Here is an 18,241-nt window from a genome sequence, read left to right as displayed (position 1 = left end):
AGCGTGCTCTGCTGGCACTAGGCTCTTGGAATCTACTCAGACATAACTCCAAGAGCCTCATTGGGTCTCCTATCCACACAGATTCACAGGGTCTCCTATCCACACAGATTCCACCCAGCCTTGCTGAGTGTCAGGATCCACTCTGATTCATGTATCCCAACCCCCCCTGCATGTCTCTGGACTCTCGTCGTTTCTCCTCCAAAGCCCCCACCAACTCCCCAGTGTGTCCGTGGCACCCCACCCTAGGTTCTCCACCCCCCTCATAATGTCAGCTCTAACAGCGGTGGACGGGTGAAGTCAGCCATGTGTGCCTTTTTTGCTGGAGCGTGTGCTAATGAACTAATAACAGCAGAGTAAGGCTGAACCTCCAGCTCCATTCGCAGCTCCGCCTGTGAACTGAACTTGACCCTCAAAGATCTAGACCTTCAGTGACAGAACTCCTTCTCTTTTTTTGGTCCTGGTTATGGTGTGTTTGGCCATGAGATACCCTGGAGTTAGAAGAGCACCTACTATTTTATACAGATTCATACGGTGTGTATGAGATTGTCTCTGCCTCAAGATTACGTCCTGCATATGTCCTTAATTACACACACACACACACACACACACACACACACACACACACACACACACACACACACTGGCCTGTTCATCCTGCCTGTGCCTGGCCTGTTCCGGCATTCAGAACCAGTCTCCCTCCTGCCCCTCCTCTGTGGGCTGTATGTAGGACACACAACATTGCTGTTACAGGTTTTATGTGTGTCATCTGATATCTGAACAAAGTTCTCTAAGTTGTGCAACAGTACTGACTTCACCACTGTAAGCATGACAGCCTTCATAACGTAGTGCTGACCCAGGACACCGCACTCCTGACCCAGGACACCACGGTCCTGACCCAGGACGCCACGACACCACGGTCCTGACCCAGGACACTGCACTCCTGACCCAGGACACCACAACACCACGGTCCTGACCCAGGACGCCACAACACCACATTCCTGACCCAGGACACTGCACTCCTGACCCAGGACACCATGACACTACGGTCCTGACCCAGGACACTGCACTCCTGACCCAAGTCACTGCACTCCTGACCCAGGACACCATGACACCACGGTCCTGACCCAGGAGACCTTTAGCATTCATCCAGCTGCTGTCAGTGAAGTCCAGTGGAGTGCATGAACAGGTGCTTTAAAGAGAGGAGGAGATTGAGTGCATCACACACTGCTTGCCGGTTAGCTACGTAGCCACACAACACACTTCACTCCCTTTGCCAGGCTTTCTCGTTTCTTGTTTTCCTGTGGAAGGGTCGTGTATGGAAACGGTTTTGTGTGGCAAGGCACGACAATTTGAGCTAAACAGAACTTGTAGATCATTAGGAAGCCTTCGGTCCTGCCTAGGGTACAGGCAATGGAGGGGTGATGAAGATGAGGATGAGGATGATGGAGGGGCAGCGTTTAGCTTCAACACTGTGATCTGACGCCAGGGGACCAGGCCCATCCCCAGATGCTTTGACATGGGAACTGTGCGTGTTCTTACCTGGTCAGGTTCTCCTACACCTGCACCATGTTCCCCTTTGAGTTCTCTGCACCACCCTGCACACCCACTATTACTTCTTAACTCTTTCTGTCTCCACCTTCATCTTTTATTACTACACTTTATGTGTTTAATTAGATTTTATGCACTTTATATTTTCTATATCTATTTAATTTCTCATTTTATTTCTTGATATTAACTTTAGTTTGATTTTAATCACCTGTGACGATGCACCACCCGCTCCCTCCGTCTGGCGGCAGAAACTCAGCTGTTTACATTTGGTGTTTTATGAGATCCGCTTGTCTGTTGTGGTTGTGTGGCTCACTGACCGCTGCACCTGGCTGCACCATGTCTGTACTCCCTCTCCGTTATTAGCCGTGTGTGTCTGTATGTGTGGCTCACTGACCGCTGCACCTGGCTGCACCATGTCTGTACTCCCTCTCCGTTATTAGCCGTGTGTGTCTGTATGTGTGGCTCACTGACCGCTGCACCTGGCTGCACCATGTCTGTACTCCCTCTCCGTTATTAGCCGTGTGTGTCTGTATGTGTGGCTCACTGACCGCTGCACCTGGCTGCACCATGTCTGTACTCCCTCTCCGTTATTATCCGTGTGTGTCTGTATGTGTGGCTCACTGACCGCTGCACCTGGCTGCACCATGTCTGTACTCCCTCTCCGTTATTAGCCGTGTGTGTCTGCATGTGTGGCTCACTGACCGCTGCACCTGGCTGCACCATGTCTGTACTCCCTCTCCGTTATTAGCCGTGTGTGTCTGTATGTGTGGCTCACTGACCGCTGCACCTGGCTGCACCATGTCTGTACTCCCTCTCCGTTATTAGCCGTGTGTGTCTGTATGTGTGGCTCACTGACCGCTGCACCTGGCTGCACCATGTCTGTACTCCCTCTCCGTTATTAGCCGTGTGTGTCTGTATGTGTGGCTCACTGACCGCTGCACCTGGCTGCACCATGTCTGTACTCCCTCTCCGTTATTAGCCGTGTGTGTCTGTATGTGTGGCTCACTGACCGCTGCACCTGGCTGCACCATGTCTGTACTCCCTCTCCGTTATTAGCCGTGTGTGTCTGTATGTGTGGCTCACTGACCGCTGCACCTGGCTGCACCATGTCTGTACTCCCTCTCCGTTATTAGCCGTGTGTGTCTGTATGTGTGGCTCACTGACCGCTGCACCTGGCTGCACCATGTCTGTACTCCCTCTCCGTTATTAGCCGTGTGTGTCTGTATGTGTGGCTCACTGACCGCTGCACCTGGCTGCACCATGTCTGTACTCCCTCTCCGTTATTAGCCGTGTGTGTCTGTATGTGTGGCTCACTGACCGCTGCACCTGGCTGCACCATGTCTGTACTCCCTCTCCATTATTAGCCGTGTGTGTCTGTATGACTGGCGCTCACTGGATGCTCCGTTGAACTTCTGTAGTTCTCGATCGCGCTCATCTACGTTCAGGTTAATTTTCGTTCATATTTTCGTTCACTCATGTTTGCTTCCTCTTTTTTCCCCCTGCATGTTCTAAACCCATGAAATCATCTTTCTTTTATTGTAGATTTCCTATTTTTCCTTTTTTAATTCATTTCAATATTTAATGTGATTTCTATTTAAATCAGCTACATTACCTATATTTTTATAAATTGTTTTTTGTAACTTCATTATTTGTCAAAATCTCCCAGAGTTCTCTGGATGTAATTTAGCTTTGTTTTTCTTCTATTAGTATGTAAATCACTTTGAATTGGCACTTTGTGTATACAAGTTTGTATGCAAATAAACTTGCCTTGTGGAAAATTTGTGTGCAACTGTTCTGTGTGGAAGAGTTGTGTGTATGGAAGGGTTAGGGTCAGTGATTGCTTACTGTCTTTTTCTCAGGTATTGTGCATAATTGGGTTATAGGAATAGCTTACTGTCTTTTTCCTCAGGTGATGTGGTGTGTGTGAGGGTTGTGTGTGTGAGGGTGGTGTGTGGGAGGGTGGTGTGTGAGGGTTGTGTGTGAGGGTGGTGTGTGGAGGGTGGTGTGTGGGATAGTTGTGTGTGGGAGGATTGTGTGTGGTATGGTGGTGTGTGTGAGGGTTGTGTGTGGGAGGGTGGTGTGTGGGGGGTTTGTGTGGGATAGTTGTGTGTGGGAGGATTGTGTGTGTGAGGGTGGTGTGTGGGATGGTTGTGTGTAGGAGGGTGGTGTGTGTGAGGGTTGTGTGTGGGAGGGTTGTGTGTGGGATGGTGGTGTGTGTGAGGATTGTGTGTGTGAGGGTGGTATGTGGGAGGGTTGTGTGTGGGATGGTGGTGTGTGGAAGGGTGTTGTGTGGGAGGGTTGTGTGTGGGATGGTGGTGTGTGGGAGGGTTGTGTGTGTGAGGGTGTTGTGTGGGAGGGTTGTGTGTGGGATGGTGGTGTGTGGAAGGGTTGTGTGTGGGACGGTGGTGTGTGGGAGGGTTTTGTGTGTGGGATTGTGGTGTGTGAGGGTTTTGTGTGTGAGATAGTTGTTTTGTGGGAGGGTTTTGTGTGTGAGGGTGGTGTGTGGGATGGTGGTGTGTGTGAGGGTTGTGTGTGGGAGGATTGTGTGTGTGAGGGTGGTGTGTGAGGGTCGTGTGTGTGAGGATTGTGTGTGAGGGTGGTGTGTGTGAGGATGGTGTGTGAGGGTGGTGTGTGTGAGGATGGTGTGTGAGGGTGCTGTGTGTGAGGGTTGTGTGTGAGGGTGGTGTGTGGGATGGTGGTGTGTGAGGGTTGTGTGTGAGGGTGGTGTGTGTGAGGGTGGTGTGTAAGGGTCGTGTGTGTGAGGATTGTGTGAGGGTGGTGTGTGTGAGAGTGGTGTGTGTGAGGGTGGTGTGTGAGGCTGGTGTGTGGGATGGTGGTGTGTGAGGGTAGTGTGTGAGAGTGGTGTGTGTGAGGATTGTGTGAGGGTGGTGTGTGTGAGGGTGGTGTGTGTGAGGGTAGTGTGTGTGAGGGTGGTGTGTGTGTGTGAGGGTTGTGTGTGTGAGGGTGGTGTGTGGTATGGTGGTGTGTGAGGGTTGTGTGTGGGATGGTAGTGTGTGTGAGGGTGGTGTGTGAGGGTGGTGTGTGGTATGGTGGTGTGTGTGAGGGTTGTGTGTGAGGGTGGTGTGTGGGATGGTAGTGTGTGTGAGGGTGGTGTGTGAGGGTTTTGTGTGTGAGGGTGGTGTGTGGGATGGTAGTGTGTGTGAGGGTTGTGTGTGTGAGGGTGGTGTGTGGTATGGTGGTGTGTGTGAGGGTTATGTGTGTGAGGGTGGTGTGTGGTGTGGTGTGTGTGAGGGTTTTGTGTTGGAGGATTGTGTGTGAGGGTTGTGCGTGGGATGGTGGTGTGTGAGGGTGGTGTGTGAGGGTTTTGTGTGTGAGGGTGCTGTGTGTGAGGATTGTGTGTGTGAGGGTTGTGTGTGTGAGGGTGGTGTGTGGTAGGGTGGTGTGTGTGAGGGTTGAGTGTGTGAGGGTGGTGTGTGGTATGGTGGTGTGTGTGAGGGTGGTGTGTGAGGGTGGTGTGTGTGAGGGTTGTGTGTGTGAGGGTGGTGTGTGGTAGGGTGGTGTGTGTGAGGGTTGTGTGTGTGAGGGTGGTGTGTGGTAGGGTGGTGTGTGTGAGGGTGGTGTGTGAGGGTGGTGTGTGTGAGGGTTGAGTGTGTGAGGGTGGTGTGTGGTATGGTGGTGTGTGTGAGGGTGGTGTGTGAGGGTGGTGTGTGTGAGGGTTGTGTGTGTGAGGGTGGTGTGTGGTAGGGTGGTGTGTGTGAGGGTTGTGTGTGTGAGGGTGGTGTGTGGTAGGGTGGTGTGTGTGAGGGTGGTGTGTGAGGGTGGTGTGTGTGAGGGTTGTGTGTGTGAGGGTGGTGTGTGGTAGGGTGGTGTGTGTGAGGATTGTGTGTGTGAGGGTTGAGTGTGTGAGGGTGGTGTGTGGTATGGTGGTGTGTGTGATATTACCTCTGTCCATCTGGCCTTGTCGGTCCCTCATCATGTAGCTGAACTCCTGGCAGCTGGCGCTGTGCCTGAAACCTCCTGAGCGGAAGCACAGCTCCTCCACCAGCACCAGCGCCTTCTTACACAGGTCTTCTTCCCAGTCCCCCGACATCCTCCAATCCGCATCGCACTCCTGCCTTGGACTCGGCCAATCACGGTGCAGCCCTTACCGTCCACACCAATAGGACGGCGCCTGAGCAGGAAGGGTGACTGGCCACTTTTTTTCAAGTTTTGTCAACCTCGCTCAGGTATCCAATCAAAGGAGAGATGATGTTTATGCTTCTGAGGAACAGGGCCAATAGGAACTTGCAGGGGTTTCTTTGTGGACCAATTACTTAATTAAAGTACTTAATGGCTTTCACACTGGTTGGTTTATGTGCCACATAGATCCACCTGTGTAACAGCATATGGGCTCTTGGGGAAGGAGGAGGCTGAAGAGGAAGAGGAGGAAGAGTCGTCTCAGAGGAAGAGCGACTGGCAGGCTGAGCTGAGCATACGATCAAACGTCTGATTATAGTTAGTCTACCTGTACTAAACTGGTCATCCTCTCTTTTCTTTTTTGTTTTATGAAAGATGTCGTTCAGGCCCCAGAGTCCTTGTCATGGTGAACGTAATCACTTTAGATGCTTGAAATGATCTTCCAATTCATAATGCTGCTGTGTTTTATATATTTAGCACAAAAAATTTATAATATGGAAATCTCTCCCTGCAACATTTAGACAAAGAGCAATCAAAGCAGAAGGGATTTGCTTCAGGAAGTTGGTCCTTAAATCATCGTCAGCACAGAGATGACTTCTGGGTTATGTAGTTTCTGTGGGACTCTGTGGAATGCAGAATCTCTTGTTTTTTTCCATTTAACTTCAAGTTGATTGTGAGTCACATTTGGATTTGAGGAATGTTTGATGTTTAACATTGCCTGAGAGACTGAGAGAGAGAAAGAGGGGGAGAAAGAGAGAGATACCACACATAAGGTTACTGTGGCAAATGAGCATACCAAGGCACAGATAATAAGCATGTCAGTGTGTTCATCACTGGTCTCTGACCCTTCCTGCACAGTGCTATGCTCAGACAGCCAATGAGAAACAGATCTGTAGTATGCTGGATGCTGAGAGATGGGGTGTGTCATTGGTGTGGAAGGCAGGGAATTTCAATGTTCTGGGAGGCGGGGTTTATCATTGGTCTGGGAGGCGGGGTTTATCATTGGTCTGGGAGGTGGGGTTTATCATTGGTCTGGGAGGTGGGGTTTATCATTGGTCTGGGAAGCACAGTATTTTACTGTTATGGGGGGTGGGGTTTATCGTTGGTCTAGGACATGGGGTAATTTACTGTTATGGGAGGCGGGGTTTATCATTGGTCTGGGGTATTTCACTGTTCTGGGAGGCATGGAGTACCTTTGGTCTGAGCTCATTCTGTCTGCAGAAACCAGGTCAGTGCTCCAGATACAAAATCCCCTCCTTTTCTCCACTCTCCCTCTCTCTCTCTCTCTCTCTCTCTCTCTCTCTCTACAGTCCCCCTATCTTTCTCCTATCCCCCTCCTTTCACTCTCCATGTCTTCTTTCCCTGCATGACTCTTGTGAGATTACAGAACCGTTATACACAGTGTACCAAGTATAGGCAGTGCAGCTAATCAAGCCATATTCACCAGAGTCCCCCAGCCTATCTTGCCAAAGTCAGACAATGACATCTGCTCCTCTAACAGGACCACTTCTTAGAGCTGTGCCCATCTGTCCCCCTGACAACACTTCTTTGTGTCGTGGAGGCCTGTAAGATGTCATATGTCATTCATTGGGCCATGGGTGGAGTCTCCTCAGTGAAGCTCCTTGTTCTTACCACAATTTATCAGTCAGTCAAAGACTGTCAGTCAAAGTACATCTATAAGTAATTTAAAACAAGATTCGGGTCAAGACTTTCACACACACACACACACACACACACACACATACACACACACACGCACACACACACACACACACACACACACACACACACACACACACACACACACACTCCAACACCAACACAAACACACACACACAGATGCAGACTGATACTCTTTGTCCATCTCTCTCTCTGTTCTCCAAGCTGCTTATTCAGCATTTATGTGTCGTTCTGTCTGCTTGATTCCTGCACTGAGAGGCTCCCTCAGGTCTATTTGTCTGTCCATCTCTGTTGTTTCAGTCATTATAAAAATTAGTCTGAGATTTGCAAGGTTCCCAAAGACTGAATTAAAACACTGTCCCCTCTCCACCCACCAACTAGAACCACTATCACTACCATGGCCAGTGTCATGGCACACCTCTCTGGAACCCTTTATCAGTGAATCTGTCTGGGTCTGACTTTAAAACGCTGCAGAGTTCAATCTGAAAGATGGCTGCTTGGCAGCAAAGATGGTTCGTGCTGGCCAAAATTGCCACACAGAAGTACAGTTGATTGGGGAGGGGCAGGGGGGAGGGGCAGGGGAGGAGGAGGAGGAGGAGACGTGGAGAGAGACCAAGAACAAGGGAGGAGGATGAGGCAAAAAAAAAAAAGCTGATAGGGGAAAACATGAGGAGGGAAGGAGAATAGAGAGATCAGGGAGGGATGGAGAGAGCAGAGAGAAAAAGAAGAGACAAGAAATCTCTGAGAAAGAGAAGGAGAGTGAGAGAGAGAAGGAGTGAGAGACAGTGTGAGAGAGAGAGAGATAGATTGATAGAGAGAGAGAGAGAGAGATAGAGAGAGAGTGATGTACAGTATTGCCATACTTTATCAGGAACCAGGAAGCACAAGTCTTAGTGTCTGAGATAAATGACTATGTTTCAGGCTGCTACAATAATGACTTTTCTACATATATGTGATTTAGGTGTCTGAGACAGCAGTAACCTGACCTCATATGGCAACGTCATGCTGCTGAAATCTGCACAAGTGACATTGATGCAGACATCGAGACACACATTGGCACAATGGAACATAAAACCTCTCAGAGACATTCCATTGACTCCTGTCCAGCTCTGGATCAATACCCCCAGGAAAAGCAATACACCATAGCACAGACCTGGCAACTAGTAATGTCATTGTCCAATCACACGAGAGATCAGCTGGCCAGAAAGGCCACCGTCCAATCACACTCTTGAGACCACACCTTCTGTAAAGTCAATATCCAGTCATAAAACAGCAACTTCCAATCATACAACTTGATGAGAAATTCTGAACTATATCTGAACAGACACATAAGCCACATTTATTTAATTAACCTGTAACTTAATGTCTTTAGCAAATCATACTGAAACATAAAACAGCTGTAATTATAATTATAATTAGGGAAAAGTAAATATTGTTTCAAAGAGAAAGATACATTTGTAGAAAAGGTTTCAAACGGTAAACAACATATTGTCGAGAACAACCCTGCTCAATCACAGCCAACCCAAAAGCCCAGCACTCACTGACACATTAATGCCATACTATGAGTCATTCAGGGAAAAAAACATCAAAACTTAATATCAGCAAACGCAAGGCGCTGTGGCCAGGCAGGTCAGCCCTCACATAGCCTATTAGCAGCACCACAATAACACAACAGAGGCTCTTGAGTTGCACCCAAGCCCAACTGCTGCACACCCGCAGCAACGGCAATATTCTTTCTAATAATAATCACCAAAGAGAACATAATTGCATCCTGTCATTGGCTTGACATCTGAAAGCAATAACAGCCTTTGGGTGTTTGATCACATTGAAGACACATGGCAATCACTGCACTGGAGTCTGGAGAGGGTTTTCTGGAAAGCTGTAATCTAATGTGTGGAGCTGTTCTTTCAGCACCACTGCAGACCCAGGACAGCTGGGTGGGGGGGAGCTGTCTGTTCAGCACCAGGCCAAAAGCAGCCTCTTAGAAAACAGGCCCTTTCCACAGCTGGGTGCAGGCAGGTCTGAGGTCCTGTCCCGGTCCTCGAGGGGGATGTGTTTCAGCTGGTGATAAATTGGGTGATTAGTAAACTCCCCGAGGTGAAGTCCATTGCCCTGTGGAACGCCCTACATTGTATGTGCTGCCACATATGCTGACGTCGAAAATAAGGAAAACAGGCAAACACACACATACACACACAGGCAAAAATATGTGTCTTTATTATGTGTGCATTCTATGTTCTAAATTTTATCTATCTATCTATCTATCTATCTATCTATCTATCTATCTATCTATCTATCTATCTATCTATCTATCTATCTATGATGCACAAATATCACACACACACGTGCACACACACTCATTCACTGTAGGCTACATCTGCATTAGAAGCTCAGAAATAAAGAGTATGACCACATCCTAAACATGGTCAAAACATCTTCTTTGGAAAGCCAAGATTCTCTGTTGCCCTTTTGCATTTGCGTTGTGACAGTGAGTGTTGGCATGTGTTTGTAGATACATTTATTTATTTGTTTTTTCCCAAAGTAGATCAACTTAGGAAGCTTCCAGCAGCTGGGGAAGCCATTAGACCATGCTGAGGACGCTTCACGGACACGTTTCAGCCATGGGTGGCCACTTTTAACCAAATGCGACTCAATCATCCCTGCTCTGCACACACTGACTCTCACAGGGCTCTTGTGTATTTCTCGTTTGCTCGCCTATTCAAACTCCTGTGAGTAGTGAGCTCTTATTCCAGAGGAAAACCTGGTCTCAACTCCCCCGTTCTCTTGAAAACGTGACAGACGCTAATTGCAAATTAGAAACCACAACTAATCCTTTTCTTCTCCAGCGAGGTTATGAATCTGAACACCCACATGGTCAAAGGACAGTAACCCATTAAGTGTGTCTAATGGGGCAGTTCCTGCCACGTCTTTCAAGTGTCTGTCTAAGTCCTCGGTTCCACACCCGTCTATCACTCTCTCCTCGCTGTTTCAGGCGTGGCGTCATCATCACTTTAAGCGGGTTTGTTTGCATGTTAGCTTGTTTGTTTATTTGTTTGATCTTGTTGTTTTTGGTCTGAGGACCATTCGCATACAGTCTCAGCCATGTAATCTGAGGCTATGTCTGTAGCAGACACAGAAAAACGAATGTGGGTGTTTTTCCAAGGTGCTCTGGCAGGGTGGGCGGAGCTGACTCCAGCATCATGGCTCTGGCCCCTCCTCCTGCTCTCTGCTCAGCTCCGCCTCCTTGCTGTCTGCCCTGGCCCTGCCTGCTGTCTCTGAGTGTGTGCGGATGGCAGGACTCCATGACTCCAGCCAGTCAGCAGCTCTGCTTGGTGGCCTTCACACAGAGGGGATCTGGGTGTCTCTATTCCTAGTGGATGATGTGTTCACAGCGCTATGCGATGCACTGGGCTGATGCCACAAGTTTGCTGCTGGAAAAGCGAATGTGTTGTCAGCGAGCTTGTCGGATTAGATGAAGGCGGTGCATGAATGCGTGAATGGTCGTGTCCCGTCTGAAGGCTCCTGGGTCCTGTGCTACTCTCCTCCCGCTTTTAGACACAAATAGCAGCTCTATCACTTAGGTCCTCCGAGACTCCGAGTGGAGTCTGGGTCTGGGCTGCAGGCTCACTTCTAGAGTTTGGTTGTGAGGTTCGTGTGTGTTGTGTAGGAGGCCAGGTGCACTGTGTACATTCACACATGCACTGAATACCACAAACACACACACATTCACACACATACAAAAACAGCACAAACATGCATTCAAATAAATATACTACCTTATGTACAAGCATACCGACAGACACATACACTTTAACGAGCTGACACTTTAACCACACTCACACATCGGCATATAATACAATGCAAACTGTGCGTGGCATTTCTTTCTCTTAGCTCTCTCTCTCAAACATTTCAGTCTCTCTCTCATTCTCTCTCTTTTCCTCTCTGACTTTCTCTTTACCTGTTTTCTGTGTGATGTTATAGGTCATTTAGATGCTGAAATAAGGAGAGGAAAGAGGGAGATAGAGGGAATAGGGAGATAGAGGGAGAAAGAGACTGAGAGAGATAAAGTGAGAGAGCAAAGAGAAAGAGAGACAAATAGAAAGAAAGCTGTCAGGGTAATGGGTTTTATTGTGGCACACGGACGTAATTTCGGGGGGGACGGGGGGACTTTTTCAAAAGTCCCCCCAGTTTTTACGGTTAAAACCAAATATTTAAATAGCGACGATCCATGTCCCCCCCACTTTTTATTACAAAATTACGTCCATGGTGAGGCATATGGATTTAGCACACGTTTGCACATGCAAACGCACGCAAGCAAACACACACACACACACACACACACACACACACACACACACACACACACACACACTCAACACACTCAGAGACACTGAAAAGAAGGAGCCCTGTTCAGCAACATCACAATTAGCCCATGCTCGCACCTCAAACGCACTTCTATCTGCGAACAGGCAAGAAGATCCACGAGAATTACACGCATTAACATTTGCACAAACGCGCTCCCACATATCTGGCAGAAGCGCGCGTGCGGACGCGGCGGAGGACTGGGCAGAGGGGTGGGGTAGCAGGAGTTAAAGAGAGACTCTTTCTTACGTCTCCACCGTCTCCTCAGCACATAGGCTGTGGTTGTATTACGACCTGCAGCTTTACACTCAAACCGGGACGGAAATTCGGATAGCAAATGCAAATAGCGCAGGGTATAGTCCCTTACGCCCTAATCCCCCCGCACATAATTCTGTACATTTGTTGCACGAGCAAATTTCACATACACACACACACACGCACACACACACATAGACACACACAGACACACACACTATACATGTCCGTTAAAGCAATGTCACGATTCTGACTTATGCATTAAAAACAAGGGATAATTTTGCATCCCATACATGCAAAATTTTTGCGCCACTCACATACCGAGAAGCTTCACACGACGATACCGGACAGACAGACAAATCGTAAGAGGATACACGTAGTTTCGGCTGTATTCAACATGCGTATGCACACAACGACCGCTCCAGTGAATTACCGATAACCTGTATGCCAAACACAATTAGTCGCTGAGCCGTTGTCGTCTTCGAGCGACACAGACCTGTACGACTGCTTCAGTCCTGTGATTTCCCCCTGTCCTGTGTATCCTCGTATGCGACGTGTTAACACAAGCCCCAAACAAAGAAAAAGCCCACACTGTACCTGGGATAGAGGGATGCCGCCGGGGACACAGCGGAGGAAATAATAAGGAATCTCTCCGCTCACCTTTCTCTTCTGTTTTCCACTGTCTTCACAGCCTGTTTTTTTTTCTCGATCTCCCTCACTCCTCTCCCTCCCTCCTCGCTCTATCTCTCTCTCTCTCTCTTTCTCTCTCTCCCCGCCTTGTGCACAGAATACTAAACGATCTTGGTCTCACTGGCTGTATCACACGTCCAGCGCTAAAGACATAGTGATGTATACAGAAACGGTAGAGGGGAGAGAGCTCGTGACAGGAACGGAGAGAAAGAGAGCAAAAGGGGACGGGGCAAGGAGGGAGGGAGCGCGCGCAGCTAGAGCCGGATGGTCTGAGGTGTCCGCCGCGGTAAGACTCGTCGCGCGCTGAAGCAACGAGCACAAAGCACAAACATCAAATGATATTCAGAGGGGTATCACTTCTTAAGCACGACACTGGATACCTACGATGCGATATCTGACGAAACGAAAGATACTCTGAAATGAGGCAAAGATGCGTTATCTGTGGTGGGAAAAAAGCTTCAGTCCCTCTGAACGGATTTCCCAAACGCGCCACGTACGATAAGATTGCGATTAGTTTAGACATTGCAACCTGCGGAGGCGAGCGAGAAGGGCTGTAGACACCCTGAAGGTTATATAAGCTAAAGCCTAACTTTCATTCTTACGCAATAAAAAAATTCTTACGCTTGAACAAAAACGAATAAATACGAATACGAATATGCTGAAAAAATGTTTCATAAAGAGCTATTTAATAGATAATAATAATAGGTATATCTAATAGATCTATCATTAATGGTCCTGTATTACAGAAAAGGCACTGCAAGTTCTATGAACACGACGGAATATGCAAATTTTATATATATAAAAACCATCAATAATAAAGTCAACAATAACATTTAAAATGTATTGGAGGACCAAGAGCGCTATTTTCCCCAGTTAAATTTGCTCTGGGTTATTCCATTTTTATAGTATGTTGAATTACTGTCGTTGAGAAGCACGTCGTTGCTATCGTGAGCAAACCGACTATCTCCAAACCAACTCCCTTTTAGTCGTAAGTTGAGAAAGCTGCGAAGTTTCCACCGTGATGGGACTACCGGAACTAGATCAGAATACAACAGCACGGAATATTAGACTACAATACTACGGAATAGTAGAATACATAGTACTAGTAGCATATATGGTATAGTAGATAGACAGACAAACTGCTGTTCATTTATATTTCGATATTTTCCCTGTTTTAAACGGTGAATTTGCTTTGCTGAGGGGGCATTATATAATATGAACAAAGGCATCAATTGCCATTCATACTCATGCATTACTACAGGAGTTGTCTACTGTATTAGTTACAAGAGATCAGCTTCATCTTGAATAAATCAAGAGAAGCTTTGCTGACCAGCTCGTTGAATACATTCAGACCACCAGATTTAGGGATTTGTCATTTTCAGTGTCAAGGCATTTTTAAACTAATGGACATTGCATTAATGACATATCTGTTTGCATTGGCAGTTGTTGCTATGGTAGCAATGAAGTTGGGCAAATGGACTGATCTCACTCTCGTAATTTTATAACCCCATGGAATGAAATATGAGCTATACATCTACTTTTTCATATATAAACTGCTCCCTCCAGAAATTCCAAAACACTTTGCTTGCATAGCTGATAAAGGACAATCTCTCTATAATCTCTCTCTCTCTCTCTCTCTCTCTCTCTCTCTCTCTATATATATATATATATATATATATATATATATATTAGGGGTGGGACGCGATCAAAAAAATTAATCGAATTAATCGGAAGCTTTGTAATTAATTAATCGAAATTAATCGCATTTTAATCGCATTTCAGTATTTAACATGAGAAATATTAATTTAAGTTTGAATGATGAATGAATCAATGAACATAATCATAAACTTCAACATCTTGTTTATTTTTCCACCAGTCTACTACATAGACCAATAGATGAGTGCAAAAAACAGTTCAGAACACTGGAAATTTTGACCAAAAATGTTGTTTAATTTTGGAAGTTTTGCTCAGGATATTGGAAGAATTGAAGTAAATCAGAAGATGTTTTTCAATACCATTTTAGATGGTATATTTTTCTTTAATTTCCCAGGCCTCTGCCACAGGGATCTCCATAGTGCCTATAAGTGGTCTTCTGCATGCTCAAAGCAAATGACTGGATCTTCATCATCTATAATATGAGCTGTCACAGACACCAAGATAATTCTTGTTGCTAACAGAGGTCCAGTGATCCCCAGTCAGAGCCACATTTGTTTCTTCACAATAACCTGTTTTACTTCCCTTTCCTCATCATACAGCTGCTGGATTTTCTTCGACATTGTCTTTCTGGACGGCAGTTCTTAACTTGCATCAGTTGACACAATTTGCAGTGCTTCTTGTAAGCCTTTAGCTTCGACCACAGAGAGCGAACAACACTGTAAATAATATGACGCGTCACGTATAAACGCGTGCAGAGTCGCGCGCGACGGTCACTCGCGAAAGTTTAATCCAGTCTTAATGGTCCAATGAAGGTAATTTAAAAACCAGGGGTGAGTTTCCCAAAACATTCTTAGCGCTAAGTACATCTTAACCTCGTACGTATGAACGAGGTTACGAAGTACTTAGCGCTAAGAACGTTTTGGGAAACTCACCCCAGGACATTTCCTCACTTAAAAAAAAACCGCGACGCCCGGGACAGGATGTGAAATACGGACATGTCCCGGAAAATACGGACGTTTGTTCACCATATCGTACTAGGAATACAATTAGCAGCTAAGTGGCTAAGTGATCATTACTGACCTGCGCGTTAGCCCCAACATGTTTTGCGTTGGTGTGGTAACGAAGGGTGGAAGTGCTCCTGTGATAAGCGAACTCCTTCCTACATAAAGTGCAAATAACACTATTTTTGTTTGTACTTCCATCTGGAAGTTTCTTATATTTAAATTTCCCATCCACCAGCGTAGCCTCTTCAGTCATCTGCATCATGCTCATCTTATTGTGCGTCCATATAATCTGTATGTCTGGAACTCGTGCACGGAGAAACATTCCATGGTGCAAAAGTGTCTCATGCGTTAAAATGCGTTAATATTTTTAGTGCGTTAATTTTCCTGTAATTAATTAATTGAAATTAACGCGTTAAAGTCCCACCACTAATATATATATATATATATATATATATATATATATATATATATATATATATATATATGGACGGACGGACAGATAGATGGATGGACAGACACAGACAGACAGATGGACAGATGGACAGATAGATAGATAGATAGATAGATAGATAGATAGATAGATAGATAGATAGATAGATAGATAGATAGATAGATAGATAGATAGATAGATCTGTGTCCTGTGGTATCTGGCACCAAATATATTAACAGCAGATCAGTTAGTGAGATGTGATGTTGGGCCTCCATCTTGTTATGGTCATGTTTTTCCAGTACATCCCACAGATGCTCAATGGGACTGAGGTCAGTGGGACTGAGGTCAGTGGGACTGAGGTCAGTGGGACTGAGGTCAATGGGACTGAGGTCAGTGGGACTGAGGTCAGTGGGACTGAGGTCAATGGGACTGAGGTCAGTGGGACTGAGGTCAGTGGGACTGAGGTCAATGGGACTGAGGTCAGTGGGACTGAGGTCAATGGGACTGAGGTCAATGGGACTGAGGTCAGTGGGACTGAGGTCAATGGGACTGAGGTCAATGGGACTGAGGTCAGTGGGACTGAGGTCAGTGGGACTGAGGTCAATGGGACTGAGGTCAGTGGGACTGAGGTCAGTGGGACTGAGGTCAATGGGACTGAGGTCAGTGGGACTGAGGTCAATGGGACTGAGGTCAGTGGGACTGAGGTCAGTGGGACACCAATGACGGCTCAACGTCTTGAGCTCTCTGTCATGCCCCTCATATCATTCCTGAACATTGTTTTTTGCAGTGTGGCAGGGAACATTATCTTGATGAAAGTGGCCACACTGCCATTTGTCATGAAGGGCTCTACTAGGTCTGTTTACGTAGGTGGTCCATGTTTAAGAGACATTCACAAGAGAGCTAGGGCTCAAGGTACCCCAGCAGAACACAGCCCAGAACATCACACTGCCTCTGTTTGCTTGCTCTCCATAGTGCATCTTGGTATCATCTCTTCCTCAGGTAAACAATGCCTTCACATGATACACATGGTGTAAAAAAAAAACAATGACCCACAAGTCTGAGGATGCTTGTAAGCTAGAACCCTATCTGGGGGATACACACAAAGAATGTATATAGTTTTTATGTAGAGAAGTGAAGTATTATTGATCATTAAAGTGCCTTGAAATGAATTTTAATCATTCAAGTATGGATCATTCAAGTATGGATCCTTAAAGTATGGATTCTTAAAGTATGGATCATTCAAGAACAAATAAATCGAATATGGATATTTCAAGAATGAATAATTTGAGAATAGATCATTCAAGATGGACAGTTAGTGGGAGTTTGTTCCACCATCTAGGTGCTAGTACAGAAAAATATCTTAAGGCATGTATTTCCTGTCTTAAGGTGTGGTTGTTCAAGTCGTGTTGTACTAAAGTCTAGACACATGAAGACTGTGAGATATGGTACAGGGTGAGACAACTGTGTTCAGGTAAGAGGGAGCAGGCACATTTTTAGCTATGTAGTCAAATATCAGTGGTTTGATTCTGATAGCAAGCAAATAAATCAAAACAAAATTTTCCCAGGTGGACCTGCACCATACCAAAAAAAAAAAAAAAAAAAACACTGCAAACACACAGCCAACCTACAGTTACGTAAAATATGAAGGCCACAACCTGAAGATCCTCCACCAATGTCCTTTACGTTGCTAATTCTCTGGACAGCTTGGTGGTTAGCATGTTAGCTTGGTGGTTAGCATGTTTGCTTCTCAGTGATAGGGTCGTGGGTTTTTGGCCCTGTGTGGGTGAAGTTGCACCGTTCTCCATGTGTTTGTGTGAGTTTCTTGTGGTTTCTTCCAACGGTCTGAAAAAATGGAGGTTAGGTAAAAACTGTGTACATGATGGTGATGGGTGGTGCTCTATCCTGGGTGATCATCTCTTTGCCCTTCCTGTCCCCAATGTGGTTTCCTAGGGGCTTTGGTTTCCAGTTGATCATGTGTGCGCTTGGCAACTTCTTCTCAGCGGTGTGTTGACTGTGAGATTAAGCTGTGTGCTGATTATTCTCTGAGAAAGGTGTTTCATTCTTTCTTCCTACACATCTCCAACCTGTTCTTCCTTGACTTCTGCACCACCTCTCATCTTCAACAATAATCTCTCATCTTCTACAAACATCTATCATCAGTCATCTCTCATCATCTACATCATCTACATATCTCATCATCTCATCTCATTTCTCATCTTGTGTGCACATCGTTTGACTTCTATACACATCTCTATCGCTCTATCGATGAACATATCTCCCCCAGATAGAGTCAGATGAAAAGAACCAAAGCCCCACTAGCTGAACATCTCAGGCTTGGCTTTCAGTGAAACTATAAATCACCAAATAATGGCAGCTGGTTGTCAAGAAAAGGAAGTGACTCTGGTCTCTGTTCACACATCCAAAATGATGGTGTATATAATATGATGGGTTCCAAGCGTATTTATTCATGTGACAGTTT

At 46.3% G+C, this 18,241-nt stretch overlaps 1 protein-coding gene across 5 annotated transcripts in view; it reads right to left on the bottom strand.

The window, feature by feature from the left end:
- The window catches only part of syt3 (synaptotagmin III), a 34,878-nt gene extending 21,695 nt beyond the window's left edge, over nucleotides 1-13,183 (bottom strand). Inside the window, exons 1-2 of one of the 5 annotated variants that reach the window (XM_076996586.1) lie at nucleotides 13,057-13,183; nucleotides 5,452-6,411 (exon numbers count right to left, since the gene is read on the bottom strand). In XM_076996586.1, the coding sequence (XP_076852701.1) occupies nucleotides 5,452-5,599 (148 nt within the window). In that variant the 5' untranslated portion in view covers nucleotides 5,600-6,411; nucleotides 13,057-13,183. Of the gene's footprint in view, nucleotides 1-5,451; nucleotides 6,412-11,323; nucleotides 11,422-12,478; nucleotides 12,499-12,579; nucleotides 12,987-13,056 lie in introns of those variants that run through there. The other 4 variants (XM_076996584.1, XM_076996585.1, XM_076996588.1 and 1 more) reach the window with 4 other exon arrangements.
- Nucleotides 13,184-18,241: the final 5,058 nt, after the last annotated feature.

The sequence above is a fragment of the Brachyhypopomus gauderio genome, chromosome 2, assembly GCF_052324685.1.
Source record: "Brachyhypopomus gauderio isolate BG-103 chromosome 2, BGAUD_0.2, whole genome shotgun sequence".
Lineage (NCBI taxonomy): Eukaryota > Metazoa > Chordata > Actinopteri > Gymnotiformes > Hypopomidae > Brachyhypopomus > Brachyhypopomus gauderio.
Note: the sequence above shows the minus strand (reverse complement) of the source record. Positions and strands in the feature narration are given on the sequence as shown.